Raw genomic sequence first — 21,148 nt, 5'->3', positions numbered from 1 at the left:
AGCACAATCAGTCGATCATCCACCTGCGTGAACGAGCTTTTCAGTACTCGGCTAGCACCACTTCGTTTCAGGAGCCAGCTGAGATCACCCGTCGCCGTCGATGTCGGCCATGTCGTCGGAGGCGACGCTGGAGCAGACGCCGACATGGATCGTGGCGTCCGTGTGCTCCGTCATCGTCCTGATCTCCCTCGTCTTCGAGCGCGCGCTCCATCACCTCGGCAAGGTGAGGAACCCGCGCCCGCCCGCCATAGCTTACAAGACATTGCAGGTCGATCATGGGAGCTAGCTGACAAGTCGATCGAGATGCGTATCGCTGAGCGCAGGCACTGGAGCGTCGGAGGTTGACTCTGTACGAGGCGTTGCTGAAGCTCAAAGAAGGTTCGAGATGGTCGTCGTCGTAATGTCCAGCGTTTAATTTGCCTTGTAGATGCTCTGAGCCGTGGGACGCTCCTGTTACCATTTTTTCAGAGCTGATGCTGCTCGGGTTCGTCTCGCTGCTGCTCGTCGTCTTCCAGGACTTGATACAGAAGATCTGCATCGACGAGAGCCTCATGGAGCACTGGCGGCCGTGCCGAGGTGGGAACGAGGCCTCGGCGGCGGCGCACTACGGGGCCGCCTCCACATTCGCTGGCGGCGGCAGGAGGATGCTCAAAGGAGGGGAGACTTTTGGTCACTGTTCAAGCAAGGTAACCCCGTCGTAATATAAGCGAATTATCCACTTTTCTATCAAAAGTTTAAAAGTTTTGGGTTGAACTGGTAGTAAGTAGGTGCGTGCAACAGTCCAATATGATATCGCGGTAAGATGTCTTGAGTTTGAATACCGGTAGAGATATAATTTAAATAAATAATTGTGCTTCATCAATTCAAATTTTTAGGTTACATTGGTTTGTGCATACGCATTTCATCCTCGGTCCTCATGCTAGGAACGATCATGTTTTTTTATTTCCGGAAGGAGGGTAGAATTATATTAAGACTATTTTTTACTACGACATTGCAGAACTACAGCAAGTAAATTTCAGCTTGTAGTTTAGTCAAATTTGTGTTTCCTAGAGGATTTATATTGGAAAAAAATGCGATTTCTTATTTGTGTTTCCATGTCTCGATATATAGAGGGACTAGAGGTATTTGCACTCGGGCTGGGGACGATCCTAACCTAACCTCACTAATATTAGGCTAAAGGTGCTTTAAGATTCTTGGTAATTGTTTTGCAGGGATAGAGCGGTTCACTTTCGTTAGGCATCCATCCTTGCTTTTCTAAAGAACTTGACCCATACTGCTTTTGGTGGTTGGTAGTGCAACGTTTGGAATATTTCACCCGAACAAATTCATTACAGTTTTTTTTTTCATTGCATAAAGCAAAGAATAATACAATGCTACTCTCTCCATCCCAAATTACAATTCTTTTTTACTTTTTTAGGTACATAGTGTTCATCTAGGTGCATATCAAAATATATGCATTTAGAAACGTTAAAACGAACTGTAATTTGGAACGGAGGTAATACAATTTAATAATGTGGAATGAGAACTAACTAAAAGATTTCAAACGTGATCCTTTTTTTTTGTTCTCAGGGTAAAGTCCCGTTGCTCTCGCGTCACGCCTTGGAACAGGTGCACATCTTCATCTTCGTTCTGGCCATCACGCATGTCGTTCTCAGCGCCGTCACCGTGCTCCTGGGACTCCTACAGGTCCGTCCATTCCATGCTTGCTGATTCCATCTACACCCAACGGCCTGATCTCTCTAAGTTCAGAAAGTTAACATGCAGTTTGACACTCCATATGAGAATCAATTTAATACTGTGTACATGTTCAGATGAGGAAATGGAAGCACTGGGAGAACAGCATCCAGGAAGAGGGCAGCACTGGTAAGGATGAGCATCAATTTGAAGTTCATTATTTTCTTTGCGGAACCGGTTGGCATCTTCGAACGATGAGAATATCTGAATAACTGATGCGCCATCAACTGCAGCTCCGAAGATGATCAAGCGAGTGCAGAAAATCAAGTTCATCCAGGATCGGTGCAAGGGGCGCGAGAAAGTAGCCTGGGTCATAATATGGATGGTCTGCAACTGTAACCTCATCATGGCTTTGGTACTAATTACTTGATGATGAGTGCCTGAAGTTCACTAGATGTGTTCTTCTTGCTTTCAGCGATCGTTCTTCAAGCAGTTCTACGGATCAGTATCCAACGATGACTATGTCGCAATGAGGCTTGGCTTCGTCATGGTAAGTACTGTCATTATTCTGTGTGAGGCTTGGTTCTGTACTATGATCTATGTCTCTCCTGGTTGACAGGAGCACTTTAGGGGGCACCACAAGTTCAACTTTTATGATTACATGATCAAAGCTCTGGAGAAAGATTTCAAGAGAGTAGTTGGCATAAAGTAAGTTATAATTCTTTCTTTTTTGCTGTTCCTGGAAATTATGCTTTTTTCTTAGGAAGCTTCTGAAGTTATGCTACAACTGGCACATCAGTAACCGCCTTCGTACGTTCTAATGCAGATGGTATTACTGGATATTCGTGATGATCTTTTTGCTGGTCAACATCACTGGTGCGCTTACTCTTTCTGCATCATTTCTCATTCTCATGTTTCTCATTACCTAATACATTTTTAGTAGCATGCATAACACACAAGTTGAACAATGAGGCAATGATTTGTTACAATCTCTTGGTTCAGGGTGGCACTCCTATTTCTGGATCTCGTTGGTCCCGTTATCTGTAAGTTCCATTTCTGCACTATCTTCCAGAGCTAGAAGCAGTACATATATGTTCTCTGATACAACAGCTATCTGTTGCATAGACGGCCTATACTGTTCTGATGATGTATGAAACGCTCGTTTTTTTTTTGTTGTTTTTTTTTGACTCATGCATGTTGTTTCTCCTGTTTGCAGTTGCTGCTTCTGATCGGGGCGAAGCTGGAGCACATCATAAACAAGCTGGCCTACGAGGTCGCCTCGAAGCACGCCGCTGGGCAAGGGGAGGGGGGCATCGTCGTGCGCCCTTCCGACGAGCTGTTCTGGTTCCACAGCCCCCGGCTCGTGCTCGTCCTCATCCACTTCATCCTGTTCCAGAACGCATTCGAGTTCGCGTATTTTTTCTGGACACTGGTAAGCCTGCCTAAGACACCGTACAGGTCACCCTTCTCCACACAGTCCAGTCAATCGCTTTATTACCGTTGGGGATGCTTCAGAATAAACCTTGACATCGTCCTCCTTGACCGTGTGCTGCTGCAACGCAGGCGACGTTCGGCGTCAACTCCTGCATCATGGACAGACCGGGGTACAGCGTGTCGAGGATCGTCATCTGGTACGGTGGCTAGATCCTGCATGCGTTCAGTCTCCTCTTCAGGTCAATGCAATGCACATCGACCTGAAGCATACTTGTTTTGTTCTCCAGCGTCGTCGTCCAGGTGCTCTGCAGCTACAGCACGCTCCCCCTCTACGCCATCGTCTCTCATGTCAGTAGGCCGCCATAGAAGAATGAAGAACCACGCGTCTCATGCATAAATCCTTTATTTCCTGATGATGGAGGCTTACTGCACGGTTCGTAGTTTTTAACTCTCCTGTTTGTGGACTCTGTGTGTGTGTTCGATCAGATGGGGAGTTCGTTCAAGAGCGCGGTGTTCGCCGACGACGTCGCTGACCATCTCCGGGGCTGGGCCGACGGCGCGCGGAGGCGCATGAGAAGGTCTGCCACGGCCGGCGACGCCGCCGGCTGCCTGGGAGCGGAGCGGAGTTTGGAAGGGAGGAGCCGCCCAGACCAGCTCCGGAGCATCTCGTTCTGAGGAGAGAAGCCGCGCGCGTACTCTGCACTCCCGGTTCGTCTTTGGCCTCTTGGGTCGCACACCGAGCCGTGGTTAGCTTACGCACGGCTGGAAGACGAGGCTGGTGCGTGTGGTTGTGCTTCCGCTTCGTGGCTAAAGGTTGCTAGAATGCTAGCTAGTTGGATTTGAGAGTTGGATTGGCTCTGTTCGTCTGCGTCTTGGCGTGTGAGCGTGTAGCATCCTGGATGGGTTGCTTCTATCCATTTGTGTTTACCAATTACCATGAGAACTGTGGTAAAGGATACCTGTGTTCAGGGAATTTTCTATTTTTTCTTAAACGAGCCGAGACAGGAACTGCCTGTTATATACGGTCCACCAGTATGGCGATAAAGGAAAAAGGCATGGTTTCTACTCTCTCTGAAGCTACTCGCGCTAGTCATGGCGCTCCTGCTTCCTCTAATCCTCTTTGATCTTTTGTACGCCTGCAAGTGGATCTAGAATCTCCGTTCTGTAGGAGATGCCTCAGCAGTTTGGTCCAGATCTATATCGAGCAAAGTAAAACGGCATCGATGCCCAACGATTTCGGTGACGACGGTGGGCATCAGAGCTCCCTTGCGCTCGTTTCGGGGGAAGGTGGCTCTGTCCGTAACTTGCTCGACGTCAGCTCGTCAGTGCACGCCTCGGCTTCATCGCGTCACGGCTGGAGATAGCCGGGGCTGGAGGCGCGTCCCGGGAGAAAGAGAGAGGCAACGCTACGTTCTGCTTCGGAGTTAGGAGCGCGTGGCCGTGCGCTCCATCGCCGTGCCGCAGGTGGTCTGCGGGTCGCCGTCCGTGCGATGCCGGGCGGCGGCGCCCGGGTGCGCGGCAGGCAGCCGTTCCAGGTTCGTCTCCAGCAAGAGCCTTCATCGCGGCGGAGCAACGGCGTCTTCTGACCTGCCCCGTGCTCCAGCAGCCGGCGAACGGCGGCGGGAGCGGCGGTGACCGTGCCGTGGGGGCGGTCGGCGTCTCGTTCCACGACCACGGGTGGACGGTCCGTCCACCCCTGGGGTCGCGGGAGCCGTCGGATCGGCGACGAGCGGCAGGATCCGAGCGGAGGAAGGCGCGCTGGTGCGTGGGTTTGAAAGCCCAATAGAAGCCCAGTGATCACCCTGGGCCGTTGTTCCTGATACGCTGAGCTGAGGACCCGCGCGCGCGAGCCGGCCTTCTCCTGCCTGTGACGATTCCAATGGGCCAGATGGCGCCACTAGGACGTACGTGTCGCGAAGCAACTGGCGCGACATATAGGCCTAAACTATAAGAAGAATCCACATGGGCCTTTAAATCTTAGTTGTTGGCTTAAATCCTGTACGGTGCGCATTAATCCACCGAAAAAGGGAAAAGAGAGTATATGCCTGCTGCTTTCTTGGAAAAACAGCAGAGCTTAAAGGATTATATATATCGGAGTTGATGCCACTTCAACCTGTCGCCGCATCGGAAGTACGCTAGGGGGATCACAAAGGGGCTTTTGATCCGATTCCGGGACCCTGGGAGGATCTGGAGATCGGCCGCCGGCGGCGATGCCGGAGGAGGCGTCGCTCGAGGGCACCCCGACATGGATCGTGGCGTCGGTGTGCTCCGTCATCGTCCTCATCTCCTTGGTCTTCGAATGCGCGCTCGATCCACCGCCTCGGCAAGGTGCGTGAGAAACCAGCCGTCCTCCTCCCGTTCCCGTACGTATCCTGCAGAGCTTCGCGATCGAGCTGCTGACATGGCCGAGCATGTGCAGGCGCTGGAGCACCGGCGGACGGAGACCTTGTACGAGGCGTTGCTGAAGCTCAAAGGAGGTTGCTTCCTTCGTCGTTTCTGGCTATATAGCAGCGGCGGCGAGTGTGCATTTATGTAGCGACTGCTCGTGTGTCTCATGGTGATCGCTGGCAGAGCTGATGCTGCTCGGGTTCGTGTCGCTGCTGCTCGTCGTCTTCCAGGACGTGATACGGGAGGTCTGCATCGACGAGAGCCTCATGGAGCGCTGGATGCCGTGTCGGGGCGTCTCGCCGGCGGCGCGCCATCGCGGCATCATCTTCTCCATCTTCCGTGACGGCGGCGCCGGCGCGAGGAGGATGCTCGGAGGAATGCGAGCCTCGGGCCACTGTTCAAGCGAGGTATTGGTCTATTGGATTTGGATACTACTACGTACTGTCCCCTTCGGCCCTTCGTGCTCAGGGCCATCAGATGCCATAAGCCCATAATCTGGCATCTAGGCCACACGGCCCACACCGCCCAAGTTTAGGCCCATTTCGGCCTTTTGTGAAAACCTGGACCTATTATGAAAATCGGCCCACACAAAATTATCCCCTGGTACACTTCATTGGATTGTTTCATTTTGAACGAACCCCATTATACATTTTTGCAAAGGTACCTTACTCAAGAGAAAGAAACTTTAAAAGTTTACTAAAACACAGTATAGTTTGTTCTGCATTGAACACAATATAGTTTGTTCCGCATCGAACATTAGTCCCACTGCTCTGGAGAAGGATTTCAAGAGAGTAGCTGGCACAAATTAAGTCACGAATGGCGAATAAGTCCCTGCCTTTTTTGTTCAACGGCAGATGGTATCATTGGATATTCGTGATGATCTTCCTGCTATTCAATGTCTCCGGTATGCTTTGGTTTTCTTACATGGCCATTATTTTGCTCTCACGTCTGTCGGTTCTGCATCCACGCATGGTTCTAGTAGCATTCACAAATTAAGGTAACGTTTTACCGCAATTTCTTGGTTCAGGGTGGCACTCCGACTTCTGGATCTCATTAATCCCGTTGGCTGTAAGTACTATTTGGGTGATCCTAATACACAAACAGCTAGTCAGCTATTGATTCCTAAACCCTGAACAAAAGAACTAGTGTTTCAAGGTCTATAAACCATTTCAGCTGTTGCCAACAAAAAGCTCAAGATTGTTTTCCCTTGCAGCTGCTGCTTCTGATCGGAGCAAAGCTGGAGCACATCATAAACAAGTTGGCTTACGAGGTCTCCACGAAGCACTTCGCCGCCGACGAGGAGGGGAGCACAGACATGGTCGTGAGCCCTTCAGACGAGCTGTTCTGGTTCCAGAGCCCCCGGGCCGTGCTCGTCCTCATCCACTCCATCCTGTTCCAGAACGCGTTTGAGGTCGCGTACTTCTGGACGCTGGTAAGCACGGGCATCAGACACTGAATTTTGGGGGCACCGAAGCACCGTTGCGTTTATGCAGGCGACGTTCGGCTTCAGCTCCTGCATGATGGACAGGCCGGGATACAGCGTATCAAGAATCATCATATGGTAGCAAGAACTTTAATTACTTCATCCTCTTCGTGTAATCTTGTGATGTGAATGAAATGAGTTGCCAATCAATCATCCAAATTTGGGAGGTCGACGTACAAGGATCTAGCTAACACTTGTTTCTGCTTTTGTCTCTCTGTCTCTGTCTCTGTACTTCAGCGTCGTCGTCGAGGTCCTCTGCAGCTACAGCACGCTCCCTCTCTACGCCATCGTCACCCATGTCAGTAGCAGGCTCAAGAAACACACGCCTCTCCTCCTTCACTTGCCTAAGACATGGTTATTCCACGGTTCTGAACTCAGTCTGCGCGGGTGCGTTGCAGATGGGGAGCTCGTTCAAGAGCACATCAGAGGCTGGGCCGATGGCGCCCGGAGGCGCAACAGGGTAGCCGCCGCGGCTGGTGGCGGTGCCGGCGGCCTTGTTGGCCTGGGTGCGGCGGCGGCGGAGCCGAGCGAGGAAGGAACCAGCTGCAGCAGCAGAATGCCCGAGAGGAGCCCGCCGACGACTGAACTAGCGTGAGACCGTGAGTGTTTTGGCTATGACGGATACATCCGTAGCTTCGGTATCCCTCCCTGTGTGTGCCTATTGGTGAGGCGGTGACGGATAGCCGCGGTGGTTCACCGATGAAAGAAGTGACTGGCCCCACCGGGGCACCGACGGCCACCGGTAACTTTACTCGTTGATGTACGTGCAGCGAAACACGTCACCACCCTGCTGGTGCCCTCGTTTCGATCCAGGCGCCCGTCCTTTTTGTCGTACGTGGCGCTCGATCGTACGCCTTTTGGTATAGGAGGGGGGCATCCGCACTTCCGCGTAGCTGGCTGCTGGCCTAGCGCGACTGACCGTCCCGTTTGGTTTACGATGGCTAAAAGCCTAAGAATTTTATCATTTAAAGTATTAAATAAAATTTGCTAATTTTTTTATACGAAACGAATTTAGTGAGCCTAATTATGAATTTGTAACACAGTGATGCTACAGTTTCATCTCGTGAGTTAGTCCTAAAATTATATAATTAATTATATAATTAAGTTTTATTTAATACTTCTAAATGGTAAGATTTTCTTTGATGTGATAGGGCTAAAGCTTAGTCATAGCAAACCTGTGTGGTTTGAAGGGAACCCAAGTGCAACACACCTTGACCATTCAATGGGCACTGCTCTGACATGATGCAAGAGGTTATCATGTACGCATATACGTGCAGAATACCGACATCTTTTTGTTTGCCAAAAAGAAAAAGGAACGATGAAGCTACAGACATGCATATGTTTCAGTCTCTACCGTTCGCTAAGATCTCTACAGGGGTACAGGTACTCAAGACTAGATCTACTGCATCTATCAATTCGTTTCAGAGAGAGAGAGAGAGAGGGGGGATATCATTTTTTTAACGCAGATACATCTATCAAAAGTTTTGTAACTGTAAGCGTTCGGTAGCAGGCGTAGCATGTGCCACCACTCAGTGAGGCCACCATCTCCTTCGTCAAGAAATAATGTGAAAAAACACATTGCATTGCTAACCATCTCTTCGCCAAGAAATAATGTGGCGGATTATGGCTGTGTCCAACCAAAGTCAAATCTTGGTTCCCTACTCCATGGTTCTAACCCTTCTTATCAAGGAAATATGCACAATCTCATGCCCATTCATTCAAAAAAAACCTACATGGTTCTAAGACGCAAGAGATCTTAATTTATCCTAGATCAAATTAAGTTTTCTAAATTTAACAAAGTTTGTAGAAAAATGCACCAACATCATCATAATTTTGTTGTTAAAAAACTATGAAATATGTCTTAAAATTACATTTATTTTGTATCATAGTTGTTAATAAATTTTCTATAAACTTTGTCAAAGTCTAAGAAGTTTAAATTAAGACAAAATTAAAATATATTACTAAAATAAAAGTTTTTTGAATTGTTTTTCAAAGTCAAGTAGAGCGGATAGAAAATAATAACTATGGCAATATATATTTATCCTGAAAATTTCTGTATGGTGTTGTGGTGATTCTATCTTATTATGTTTGCTTCTTTTATCTTGAGTTGCTCAACATTTTTGCATGATCACTAAGTTGAAAGGCGTCTCTATACTCAAACATCTTGAAGTACAGTTGTAGTTGTTATATCTGAACTTTGCAATTGCACTTGCTAAGAGGCCACATACGCCCTTGCGTATGTGTTCCTTTTGCATTGTTTTTTTAAAAGTCAAGTAGAATGGGTAGAAAATAATAACTATGGTAATATGTACCTATGCAAAAATTTCTATATGGTGTTGTGGTGATTCCTTTTTGTTATTATATCTTCTTTTATCTTGAGTTGCTGAACATCATTGCACGATCAGTAAGAAATCACTACTCCCATACAGGAGGAAATAAATAAAACCTTGGGATATATTATCATAGAAGACTATAGTACCTTCCATAATGGTATTTATGAGTGGTTTCCTCATGATGTGCTCATATTTTTTCGCCCATATTCGATCGTGTAGCTGCCATGATGGTCTCAACAGTATCACCTACTCACCTAGAAACTATTAGCGTTTGATGTAGCCTAGCTACGTATAAATAGTATGACTAGCTAGTACAGTCATAGACTGGTAAAAGAAATTGCCATGTTGCAACTATGTAAATAAACCACTCGATATATGTAGTATATACCACTGAACTTTGTGTGTAAGCATTCCATCTGTAACTAGATTTCACATTAATTAGCCGAACAATGACGAGGTAGGATTGATCCATCATGCATATTACCTATCTCTATCACAAAATCCAAACGAAAGGACAGAAAAAAAAAAAGAGTACGATGTGATGATATCTACAAGTAGGTCTGGCCCGCCGCACCGCGGCCGGCCGTCGACGTCGTCGGCATGAACGCCAGCACGAGCAGCAGCGCCAGCATTGCCACCGGCACCAGCATCAGCATCGACGGCGGCGGCGGGAGCGGCGGGAGGACGAGCGGGAGGATCACCAGCGACGCGGTGACGCCCGCGAGCAGCAGGAACGAGACCGAGGAGTACCTGCCCCAGAAGCCGCCGCCGTGGCTGCTAGGCTCCGCCTCCTCCCTGTTGGCCACCACCCTCTGGTCGGACGCCGGCGTGCGCGACGATGACGCGCCGCCGCCCCTGCCGCTCTCCATGTCTCTGCTGCTGGGCGCGGGGGGCGGGCCGCGGCCGGGACCGGTGTTGTTGACGATCAGCTGTTGGATGTCCTCCGGGGGCTCATTCCTCGGGCTCAAGAACATGAGGGATCGGAGCGCCGGAGCGCCCGGTCCAGTCGTCGACGCCCTGCCCTTTGCGTGCGCCTTCTTGAAGTCCAAGGCACGCATCCACAGTAGTGCACCGCCAGTAGCCAGTAGCTAGCTGACTGGAGTCGTGGAGCTGAAGCTCTCGATCTCGCGTTAACTCTGACTGCCCGATCGCCGAATCAGACCAGATCTAGCTCCTGCGATTTCGCCAAAGAAGATCTCATCAGCACATGAAGCGATCGATCGAACTGATGGATCGGGGGCGGCTTATATCATGCGTAAGCTGTACGTGTGAGTTACTCCTATTTCACGAGCAGGAAAAGCTGGAAAGAGACGCAGACAAAGGGAAGAAAAACTCGTAAAAAAGGCAGGTAGGAGGCGAAAAGCCATCCAATTCCTTGTTGTTTCAGAAAAGGGCGAGACCAGATAAACCCGGCCGGCAACTCGTTAATTAGCTGAAAGAATATACACGAAAGAGGTCGATCGATCGAGTAGCAAAGATCAGTGAACTAAGCTTGTACACAAGACGATCGATTAATAGCAACTAAAAAAAAGGGCGTACGATCACATGCAGGAACATCGGCATCGAGCAAAAGCACTAAAGCAGGCAGCGAATCCGCGCCTCGATCGTCGGGCGCATACCTGGCGAGACCGATGGCGGCAGCATCTTCCCATGCCAGATTTAGCTTCGGTATGAGGGAAGGCGGCCGGCCGGCTGGCGATCGCTGCCGGATGGGCACAGCGACGCGGACAGATAGGCAGGCAGCAGGCTAGGGGAAGAGAGACGAGACGGGTGAGCAGCCTGAGCTCGACTGCGAGAGAGGAGAGAAGAGAGCCAGCAGCGGATGCATTGCACCTGGCGCGACTAGTCGTCACCCGGGGTGCAAGTTGCGGCGATGGTGGGCGAATATTATACTGGAGGGAGCGGAGAGGGGGCGGGGCTTTCCGACGGGATCCAGGCCGGGGTTCGTCTCCCCTGGCCAACCTGCCCTTGTACGTGCTTGCCCTGCCATCTCCTGGGGTTTTTCTATGCGCCCGGCCGCCGGCCCCCACACCCCTTTCGCCCTGCGCCGGCCTGCCAGCTCCGGGGTCTCTCCCTCCCCCTCGATGCTATCGCCGCCACCCCGGCACCCCTCCCCGCGCGCGCGGTTTTGTTAATGGCGCCGGAAATCTAGGGGCGCGTCGGATTACTTCGATTATTAGTAGTCTCCACGACGCGGGGGGGGGGGGGGGGGGGGGGGGGCGGGCGTGTTAGCGTTAGACAGGTCGTGGTTAGCTGCTGGCCTTGGCCTTTGCTTCCGAGAAACGGTGGCTGGCTGGCGTATTGTTTGTGTGGTGGACTGGTGGCAATGCGGACTTGTTCTTGTTCAGTGGTGTGCTAGTACTTCTCTTAATAATCGGTCGCGGATCAAATGGTGGTGGCGTGCCGTGTGCCCGTGTCTCGTGCCTGACGATGCTCTGGTATGGTAGCTAGCGCCGCTGCTGTGCTGTCTCTGTTCTGTGAACCATGGGGACTGACTGGAGCGGAACAGATGAATGAATCAGTAGCTCACCTAATCCGAGTCAGCATGCCCGGCCCTAGGCGTCTCCCGGGTAGTTTTACAGTGTAAGTCTATCTCCAACCGTCGTTGTCTGTATCCTTCTTTATATCCATCATTTACAGACTTCTCTACAAAATTCTCTCCTCTATATCTCATTTCTCTCCAACAACGTTCTCTAAATCTCGTTCTCTATACATTAAACCCTATATTAGAAACGTATTTTGTTTCAAATTTTTGTACGTACGTATTTATCATACCTCAAATACTATGGACATATTTTATTTTTATTTAATCCAGTGTTTAAAACGTAAAGAAAAAATAGAGAAGAGGAGAGAGAATCTCTATATATAGAGGAAACCTGTAACGTTCTCTATGACCACTTAGAGAACGCTGGAGCATGTAGAGAACGGAATCTTATATATATATATAGATAGGGTAGAGAACGGTCTAGAGTCTCCCATTGGAGACAGCCTAACCTCGCCCGTGCAGGTTGCATTCAAATTTCGAATCATTGGGCATTTTTGGCCAGAAAACGTAGCGCCGGCCCTTGAAAATGTCAGTATTTCAGCTTACGTAAAGCTACAGCGAGCACAGAGAAACTGGCCGTCCTGCTGGTACATGCGAAAACTAACACGTTTTCGTGGTGTTTTAGGATGCACGGGTGTATTGCAGGAGACAAAATGACCACGTGTTCCTCACTTAAAGCACATTCTAGAAGCCTCGATCGATTTGGTTTTACGTTCCGCGTGAGTCACGTGTCAAACGCTAATAATGATCAGTTTCACAGTGGCTATGCTACGCGTGCTGGGACCGCGAGTGCATATCCCCATCAGATATAATGGGCAACAACACAAAGCTGCAGCTGAAAAAGATCTATACCGATGATAGCAATAGCATGGAGCCGAAACTCAGAACTTTTCCCTTCGATGGCTGCAGAACGAACGAGCTTCCCTTCCCTTAATCCTCCCACAATTATATTTCACAGCAAGGTTACAGGCAGAGGATTATCGAGGCATACAGACACGACCCCTAGCAAAACCATGACAGTGACCATCATATCGGACATCTATACAAGTATACAACCAATGTGAGTTCATTCGTAAAAGCTCAGGGTCTTAATCGTCATCCCATCCCATGTTGCCATTAGTATACAAATATCAACGAAGCTACTGTGCAAGGGAGGCGTGTTACCATTACAACATTGCAGCATCTGCTTGACCTCCGTGGAAATAAGCTGAACACTCCAGCCCCGGACCCGCTGCTAGTCTTCAAGCTCAACAAGCTGAGCTCGTCTCTCGGCCGCTTTCCTCCTGACAAAGATGCCCCATCGCATCGCGGCCTTAATCTTGAGCCACCCGACAACGGCTTTACTGGACGGGCGAGAGCATTCATCCTCCAAGCTGAAGGCTGGGGCAGGCGATGGGTACGAAGGGAAGCTGTCGACATTGCTGAGGCCGGTCGGTGCCCCGCCCATGCTCAGAATGCGCAACATCTGTTGCATCTCATCGTTCTCCAGTATCTCGTGGCTCCTCGCCCTTATCTCCTCCATCAAGTAGTCATTGACGCCTCCACAGTTCTCCTGTAACCGCGACCAGTCGTCGAAAGGGTTGAGAGCTGAAGGTTGGGTCGACTGACCACCAAGCCCGGAGAACTCAAAGTTTTGCAGCGGCTGCTGCTGCTGCATAGGGCACAATGTTAGCGTGTTGGAGCTTCTTGAAGCTTGAGTCTGGATGGACGAACCGCTGAACTGGCCTTCAGGGGCCAACGAACTCGTGTCAAATTGCATGGTCATACTTGGTGCCATGTCCTGAGGATTGGCTGCATACCCTCTTGCTACTTGGTTCCCGATGGATGCGATTCCAGTTGCATCTGACAGAGGAAATATGCTTATAAGCTCAAGCTAGCAGTAGTCAGCGATTGGCAATAATTAAGTGAAAAAAGGAACAAGTCAACACATAAATGCAGAATAATTGTCAGCAGGTAAATAGTTGATTTTTTTTCCAAAATGACATCAGTGTCAACGTTGCTTTTGAAGCATTAAACTAAATTCAATCAGGAACAACTACTGATATTGTCAGACAGTCAGACTCAACAAAAGAATCCATGTTTTTGTGTTATGTATAGGTCCTATATAAACGTATAATTCAACAGATACAGAGCAATGTAAAAAAATTGCATAGAAGAAAGTGGAATGCTCTTTTTTATAAAAAAATAAATACTGCTCAAGAAATACTATTAGAAAAGCAAAGGGAGTGCACAAGAAACATACTGAAAATGAATGTTAAGCTACATGAGTCCAAATCTAGATACCTTCACTAATATTGCTCAGGGAAGACTGCTCAGCATTTACAGGACCTCCTACCAATTGTTTCTGCGAATGCATTAAACCATTTGATGCAGGGTAGCTTGATGAAGCCTTTGCTGTTTCACTTCTGGTCATAACGGATTTCTTTTTCTGCTTGAATCTCAATAGTGCCTTCTCATCATATTCTACAACATTGATCCAATCATCATATGCTTGCTTAACCAACGTGTCAGCAAAAACCTGTGATCAGATAAGTGAGCTTGTGACTTTTGCAGCAAATGGTTTTGTATTTAATTTATCATCATACAAAGTATTAAAAACTTCACATCTTATACGGATAGCAATTTGGGAGAGAATCAGGGAGATAATTGAAATTTCTTGGCTGCATGAGAAAACACTGATATATAACTGAAATAGCGAGGCGGTTTGTTGCAGAAATGGAGCAGTTTGTTGCAAATGTGTGCCTAGGTCAAAATAATAGCAGAACACTCGAGCCAAGAGTGGCAACAGAAATTCATGGACCATGAAAGGAGAAATATTTATGGGGGCCATGAAATTTTGTCAGCGATCATGAGCTCAAGAATCTCAATCCATAGACTATCAACTATCAAGTGCTGACAAGATATGAGATTCCCAAGACCAGCGTTATAAAAGACACTGAAAGGACACTAACCCTCTGGTTTTCAGTGAGATTTTCAGCTGAAATGAACTGATCATCAGCGATCAAACCAGTGAATTCATATATGTTATTGAAAATTGCACCAACACTTCTGGCATCACTTGAGTAATATATATAATGCTTGCCGCTCAAAACACAAGTCTTTGCATGCTCAACAAGGCTTTCCCACATCCTATTTGACATGTTACTGCCAAGAATCTGTCAAAGCAGCCAAAAAGTAAAAGAAGTATTGGTTACAAGACTACAAAGTTAAGTTGATGAACTGTAGTTTACTAGAAAACTAGACTTACACTTCTTAATTTCTGCTGGTCTCTAACAAGAAATTGAAGAAAGTGTTCAACTGTATAGATTCCACTTGAGTTTAATCTCTTGTGGAATGAACCATCCTTTCCAATCTTTTCTAATCTCCATACCTCATCCTTTAGTGCAGGAGGATAGTGCTTCTTGTACACTACAAAAAAGTCAGATAACATATTCATGAATAAGAACTGTATGTTAGATCATTAAACAATGACAGCACAGTAAATGAACATACATTCGCCTCTGTGATCTTTAACAGTAAAAGCCTCTGTTTTTGCCTCCATAATCCGAATTCCTTCACAAAACCCTGGAGAAACTCTCAGCCCAAGTCTAAATTTCCGGCTTCTTATCCAGCTGGAATTGTCAGTGAAGATAAGCTCTCCAATGGTCCCAACACCTTCTTTAAGGATCACCTGTAGGTCACCAGTTAAAAGAGGCCTCTTCCCTTCACGTTCTTTAACTATGTGACTTTCAAAGTCTTCTTCAGTCCAACCCGCATCTTCCTCTTTATTAAAATCACCCTCAAGAACTAGAACATCCAGTTTCACAGATGATTCAGGTCCTGCAGTAATGGCATGTCCAGTGTTTGCATCTAGCAGCACAACATGAATTGCTGCTCCCTGCTCGCCTTCTACTTTCCCTCCAGTAAAGAGTGGGAGAGATAACCTAGTCCTAAACTGAAGCTGGAGATTTCTACCATCAGGGCCTTCAATTTGCTTGGGCGAGCTCCTGTTTTTATTTGGTATGCGAAGTTCACAACTTATTGTGGCATATCCAGATAAAACTGCAGAAACACCATAAATGATCAAGTTCCAAATTCCGTACCTTCCTTGGATCCTAGCAGGACCAGACGGGGCCAATTTGGTTAAAGCACGCTCTACTTCTTCACTGACCTATAAAGCAAACATTAAGGCGCTAATGATCAGAAAAGCTGTCAGATGGTTATATCAAAAGTCGTCCTCGGGCTTCAACTCACAACTTTGCGTAGAATCGGCTCCAGTGATGAGCAAAGCTTCTGTAAACTGTCCACCTTGAGGGCTTCTACAATGACACTGCAACCACCAGGAAAATATATTAAAGTGTTGTACATATAGAACTTATCCATCACAAAAATAAAAATTTGTTTTAGTGTGCAGATATTTGTTGCAGTATAGATTATCTAGATTAAATTCTTAGCTGAGTAATATTTCACTGGTTTTCAAATGGCCCTAGAAAAATGGATATCCAATGACATATAGAAACTAAAAAGTAAACAAGGAAATATCTATTAATAACACTATTCAGCATTTAAAACTTCATATAATACTCCATAGACAGCACCATTGATTGGCTCATTTATAGATATACTACTTCAAAAGGAAAACAACGTGGTTTATGTCCTGATTAAGGGTGTTATAGATCACAATAAATGCTGCCATACATTTAGAAAGTAAGGTGTTTGAAAGGGCATGCATGGTGCTCATACACAATCCCAAATTTTGAGGCACAGATTCTACGTGGACGAAACTACAATACTGAGTTCATACCCATCCTTTTAAGCACTTCTGTGAGATAAATTGATCGATCCATGACCTGCTCTACCTTCACAAACAATGCTTCTGACCCATTCTGATTAACTGGCCACTCAAGTTGGGATCCACAGAACTTGCACTGCATTAGAGACCGAACTGACTATCAAGTGCACGATTTACGCATCAACGTTTGCTTCTAACTGCTGCTACTTAGCCAAACAGAGTCACCAATCCACACACTAAGCAGCACGTGCACATCTACATGGACAACGAACCATCAGCAACCACTCCGCAACAGTCCAACCGCGCCAGGTTCAACCCACTCACCTCGCGAGGGCGGGGACGCGCGGGCGCTTAGGCGCGCGGTCGTCGTCGTCGTCGCCGCCGCCGCCGCCGCCATGGTCGAGCGCCCGCTTCGAGTTGGACCGCTCCAGGTGCCGCCCCTGCCTCTGCATAGCTGCGACGCCCCGCCAGTCAGATCTGCACGCGCCACCAGAAGCCCGGATCAGACAAAAGGAATCCCCCCGCCCGCAAAAAAAAAAACCGAGGAAAATCCATAACCGGAAGCGCGACCGCGCGGCGCAGGCCGCAGGGACGACGAACCGCCTACCCCTCAGCAGCCGCCGCAAAAAAAAAAAAAGAGGTCCGCAGCGAACCGTGACGCGTCCAGCGGGGCGGAGCCGGAGCTGTGGAGGGAGAGACGCGCGCGCTTGCGCGGTTCTGCTCGCGTCGGAGCTGAGCTGGGCAGCGACTGGGCGACGACTTGGGCGAGCGCGAGCGACGGCGACGGCAAGAGGGAGGGAGGGAGAGAGAGAGATGGAGATCTGTGGATGGGTGTGCGAGCGGGCCCGCTTTTCGCCTTTGGGCACCAGTTTGTTTACTGCTTTCGGCCCGCGTACGAGGCTCCGTCGACCGAGCGCGTCGCTGACGGCCGTGGCCCACGGGAGCTCCGGGGATTTGCTGGTACGGCTGGATGCTTGAGTGACAGGTGGGGGCACGGACGAGCGGGACCCGACGCCAGTGACGGGGAGACGGAGCTGGGGGCTTGGCGGCTGGGCGGGGATGTTCTGACGAGGACCTTTCTGCCACGGCGACCGGGCACTCCCGATCGGAGCCGCCCTGCCGCTGACAGGTGGGACGAAGGCTTCGCGGCCCACTGGTCAGTACGCAGTAGAGTTAAATGGGGGAGACGAGTCGTGTCGTGTCGCTGACATGTCGGCCGCCGCTGGGCTGGGTCCGTGAGATGATTGGGCCGCTAATGGCAGTGCGGTGGAGCAGCACAGGTGTCGCGCAGGTGGCCGCGCCAGATACTTGTCTCCCGCCGCCCGAGCGTGGATCGTCTGCGCGCGGGTGCCGAGCTGCTAACGCTGTGCCGATCGGGCGCCATACATGTGAGCACTGCGAGGGACAACATTGTGGTTGTTTTCAGACGCTAAAGGCTGCGGATTGGGTGCACCGCTGCATGGCATGAAACATGCGCCCAGTTTGCTAGCACATGGCACACTATTGCGAAGTTGATTTTGGAAGGAAAGGGGAAATCAATAATGACATGTGTTGAGAGAATATTTGAAGCGGTGAATAGGTGTGCATTGCGGCTAGTGTATTACATATCCAGAAGAAATTGCGTGGCTTCTTTATCTAGAATTTATTTCGAGGGACGAATCTATGGAAGAATTTCCTCTGATTTTTTTTTCTTTTGGTGAAATAAGGAAGCACACTTAGAGAGAGGAATCTATATACATGTATGATGAGGTCTTCACTAGGCAGCAAGGGATACATGTATTTGGGCAACTCAGTGCTATGGATCTAACTCACAAGTGAACTCCAAGAGAAGAAAACAAGACAAGATGTACACATGGAACTAAAGTTTTGACCTATTACATAAATAATCTTCTAAACTTTGTGTGGCGAAGGTGTTCCTTTTCTTTACCCTTTTTCAGTGCATTTTCAGACTCTTGTAGGCTACGAACGATCGAAAGAAGAAGACGAGGATAGAGATCTTCAGTGTAATTTTAATTTTTCAGAGATCGTTTCGTGTCAAGTTGTCGTTTTTATACCCGCTAGAACGTAGCTCTACAGTACAGCGTGACTATCGAACACTCCTAAATTTACAAATAACAAAAAGATTAAGAACACACCACTTCTCCACACGGTCGTTTTTTTCCTGATGCATTAATAGGACCAGAGAGAATCTTTTACAAAGCTGAATAATTTTCAAAATTAGTTTTTAGCCCCCATACTGCGTAGGGACGACCATGTTTCTAGCAACACCAAGAGAACCTTTCACAAGATAACTTGTATGCAAAACTGATTTCCAACCCCATATATGTTTGTCAGAATCTTGTCAAAAAGGATGTTCAAACCTTAAATAATAGAATCCTAATGTTTTTTGGTTAAGAAGAGGAAAATGGGGAAAAAAGTGAAGAGATGTATAATACTGGATTTTTTTCGAAAATGAATTCAAAATATATAAAATATAAAGATATTCTAGAAAGTACTACTGATTAATTGTTGTCTTAAAAAAATACTTATACTACTAGTTATAAACATCTACCGGCATAATAAGATTTTATTGAAGTTACATCTTTCACAGATCGAACATGAAATGCAAAAACATCAAATAAAAATAAAACCGAGAACTTGATAACTAGCTCCGGTGACTTATTTTTGCTTCTAAAAAACAAGAAAGTGCAAAGTCATAAGCAACCAGTTTTACATCATTTTCGCAGCATCAAAATTAATTAAATATTTTCAGCTCGCGTCATCCATCTGCGGCACACATATACTCTCTGTATTCAATTATATATGCAATCTTTCAAACAGTAATTAGTGGTATAACATCTAGAGAGATCAAATTAAACGTCTGAAAATTAGATAGAATGAGATCGAAGTGCAGACATGAAACATGTCTATATATGCTGGCGCTGTTCTTCCATAGTGGTTCTGTCAGCTTCCCTGCTCTCCCTTCCGTAGCACATAAGACGGGTTACCTGATCAAATGTATGCTGGCTGTGGTAATCTATGTGCATACTCATAAAAAAGAATTTTTCACCAGAAGGTGTTGCACTTCATTCAGATTTGGTCAGGAGTAAAGCAGGCAAGCTTACATGTATATCGGCGTCACATATGGCTGTGACTACTAGCTAGTAGTCTACTACTGCTGCACCTGCTACTACCAGCTTATGTGTGTCCAATAACGAAACTGAACTAATAATTCAATAATCAGCAAATATATGGACTCAAAAGGTACATCATGAAGCAAGAGCCACATTCCTAAATAAAATTTTTTATTGGGAATCAAAGTACATCTAGTATAGTGTTTGCCCAGAATATTTTTCAGGAACCACAATCCGAAATGAAAGCATGGAAAAATGGGGTTTATCAGTAAACAAAAGCATTAGGCACGAGTTACATGAGGTTTATGACACAAATTGACTACTACAGAAGGACAAGCAAGGAGAGAGACGATAGCCATGGAAGAATCAAGAATCCCTAAAGCAGCAAGCTAAGCAAGCAGTTATCGATCTGAGACCTCTGGAAATTAAGCTAAGCAATTGTAGCAGGACAGAATATTTTCAGAGCGATCAGCACTAGCAGTACAAGGAATTCATGAAGAAGCTTCTGATGAATGCACCTAACTATTACTTAAGTTAATCCCTGCGTGATCCCTGAACTGAACATTATATCACAATCTCTAAATGAGGATGAGCAGTCCATATTCCATAAGTTGATGAGACAAGGAATAACACGTACGACAGATCAAGCAAGAAATAATGACGTGATGAAGAAACTAAGCAAACTAATTGAGGAGAGGAGGAGGAGAAGGAGGAGCTGCTGCTGCTGCTAGCTCATGCATGCATGAGCTCATAGCTTCAGGGACAGGTCAATAATCTCCTCGGCATCATCTCCGTCGCCCCGTGCACCGGACGAGGCTTCCGCTCCTCCCGCCAGGCCCTGATGAAGATGATGCTGACGACGGTGCCTCCCCTCCCCCCACGCGTCGCCGGCTGGCTCCGCCCTGGAGCGCGGCGCCGGCGCGCTCAAGCTGCCGGACGCCCTGCTGTTACCTTGGTCGGCTGCCGACGGCGGCGGCTGCGGCGGAGGCGCGGGCGGCGCGGAGGCGGCCTCCCGGCCGCGCCTGGCCAGGTTGCGCTGCAGCTTGTGCGCGTTCTGGTGGCCGCCGAGCGCCTGCGAGCTGCGGAACTTCCTGGGGCAGTAGCAGCAGGCGAAGACCGCCTGGAACCTTGGCGGCGACGACGGCGACGGGTGCAGCGACAGGCTGAGCTCCAGCCCCTCCTCGTCCCTGTCCGCCGCCGCCTCCATGCCCGGTATACAGGAGCCGAAGACCCTGTCCATTGGCGGGTTTCTACTACCTAACCAACCTGCCGCTACCGAGCTCAGGCCAGGCCTCACAGGGAAGAAACCGGCCGCACGCAGCAGCCACACAGCCAACGGGAACCCGGATGCGTCCGGGCCAGTGTTGTGGCAGCTCCCCACTGGAGGAGGGAGCCGCGGGCGCGCCA

General features: G+C 48.2%; 4 protein-coding genes and 1 pseudogene across 7 annotated transcripts; 2 read left to right on the top strand and 3 right to left on the bottom strand.

Moving 5' to 3' along the window:
- Window positions 1-22: 22 nt before the first annotated feature.
- On the top strand, window positions 23-4,180 carry LOC112898779 (MLO-like protein 1). 2 transcript variants are annotated; one of them, XM_025967069.1, is made up of 14 exons: window positions 23-223; window positions 324-378; window positions 469-686; window positions 1,570-1,686; window positions 1,812-1,863; window positions 1,968-2,059; window positions 2,150-2,224; window positions 2,294-2,382; window positions 2,501-2,550; window positions 2,677-2,717; window positions 2,891-3,106; window positions 3,238-3,305; window positions 3,396-3,408; window positions 3,595-4,180. In XM_025967069.1, the coding sequence occupies exons 1-14, from the start codon at window positions 101-103 to the stop codon at window positions 3,781-3,783; spliced, it is 1,398 nt and encodes a 465-aa protein (XP_025822854.1). In that variant the 5' UTR covers window positions 23-100; the 3' UTR covers window positions 3,784-4,180. The 2 variants fall into 2 exon arrangements, with proteins under 2 accessions (XP_025822854.1, XP_025822853.1); XM_025967068.1 differs by having other exon boundaries at window positions 3,396-3,456.
- Window positions 4,181-4,217: 37 nt separating this feature from the next.
- On the top strand, window positions 4,218-7,129 carry LOC112898780 (annotated as a pseudogene).
- A 2,285-nt stretch (window positions 7,130-9,414) lies between these two features.
- Window positions 9,415-11,309, bottom strand: LOC112901097 (protein AUXIN-REGULATED GENE INVOLVED IN ORGAN SIZE-like). Its single transcript, XM_025969929.1, has 2 exons — window positions 10,932-11,309; window positions 9,415-10,486 (listed from the first exon to the last, which is right to left on the bottom strand). Exon 2 carries the CDS (start codon window positions 10,368-10,370, stop codon window positions 9,861-9,863), a length of 510 nt encoding a protein of 169 aa, XP_025825714.1. The 5' UTR covers window positions 10,371-10,486; window positions 10,932-11,309; the 3' UTR covers window positions 9,415-9,860.
- A 1,468-nt stretch (window positions 11,310-12,777) lies between these two features.
- Window positions 12,778-17,428, bottom strand: LOC112899863 (calmodulin-binding protein 60 D-like). 3 transcript variants are annotated; one of them, XM_025968506.1, is made up of 9 exons: window positions 17,282-17,428; window positions 16,953-17,105; window positions 16,091-16,166; window positions 15,940-16,007; window positions 15,350-15,843; window positions 15,105-15,265; window positions 14,809-15,012; window positions 14,141-14,375; window positions 12,778-13,702 (listed from the first exon to the last, which is right to left on the bottom strand). In XM_025968506.1, exons 2-9 carry the CDS (start codon window positions 17,078-17,080, stop codon window positions 13,092-13,094), a joined length of 1,977 nt encoding a protein of 658 aa, XP_025824291.1. In that variant the 5' UTR covers window positions 17,081-17,105; window positions 17,282-17,428; the 3' UTR covers window positions 12,778-13,091. The 3 variants fall into 3 exon arrangements, with proteins under 3 accessions (XP_025824291.1, XP_025824290.1, XP_025824292.1); XM_025968505.1 differs by having other exon boundaries at window positions 17,187-17,424; XM_025968507.1 differs by having other exon boundaries at window positions 12,778-13,699; window positions 17,187-17,413.
- Window positions 17,429-20,087: 2,659 nt separating this feature from the next.
- LOC112898837 (zinc finger protein 1-like) lies at window positions 20,088-20,981 on the bottom strand. Its single transcript, XM_025967140.1, has one exon. It carries the CDS (start codon window positions 20,979-20,981, stop codon window positions 20,490-20,492), a length of 492 nt encoding a protein of 163 aa, XP_025822925.1. The 3' UTR covers window positions 20,088-20,489.
- Window positions 20,982-21,148: the final 167 nt, after the last annotated feature.

This window comes from Panicum hallii, chromosome 7 (assembly GCF_002211085.1).
Source record: "Panicum hallii strain FIL2 chromosome 7, PHallii_v3.1, whole genome shotgun sequence".
Classification (NCBI taxonomy): Eukaryota; Viridiplantae; Streptophyta; class Magnoliopsida; order Poales; family Poaceae; genus Panicum; species Panicum hallii.
Note: the sequence above shows the minus strand (reverse complement) of the source record. Positions and strands in the feature narration are given on the sequence as shown.

What these genes read in the sequence shown, in the direction of transcription:
- LOC112898779 (XM_025967068.1), top strand. Translation starts at nt 101, where the DNA reads ATGTCGGCCATGTCGTCGGAGGCGACGCTGGAGCAGACGCCGACATGG. An exon ending in CCAGGAAGAGGGCAGCACTG is followed by an intron (nt 1,864 to 1,967) that starts GTAAGGATGAGC and finishes CATCAACTGCAG; the next exon opens with CTCCGAAGATGATCAAGCGA. An exon ending in TCTACGCCATCGTCTCTCAT is followed by an intron (nt 3,457 to 3,594) that starts GTCAGTAGGCCG and finishes GTGTTCGATCAG; the next exon opens with ATGGGGAGTTCGTTCAAGAG.
- LOC112901097 (XM_025969929.1), bottom strand. Translation starts at nt 10,370, where the DNA reads ATGCGTGCCTTGGACTTCAAGAAGGCGCACGCAAAGGGCAGGGCGTCG.
- LOC112899863 (XM_025968506.1), bottom strand. Translation starts at nt 17,080, where the DNA reads ATGCAGAGGCAGGGGCGGCACCTGGAGCGGTCCAACTCGAAGCGGGCG. An exon ending in CCTGCTAGGATCCAAGGAAG is followed by an intron (nt 15,844 to 15,939) that starts GTACGGAATTTG and finishes AAATAAAAACAG; the next exon opens with GAGCTCGCCCAAGCAAATTG. An exon ending in ACCAGCAGAAATTAAGAAGT is followed by an intron (nt 15,013 to 15,104) that starts GTAAGTCTAGTT and finishes CTGCTTTGACAG; the next exon opens with ATTCTTGGCAGTAACATGTC.
- LOC112898837 (XM_025967140.1), bottom strand. Translation starts at nt 20,981, where the DNA reads ATGGACAGGGTCTTCGGCTCCTGTATACCGGGCATGGAGGCGGCGGCG.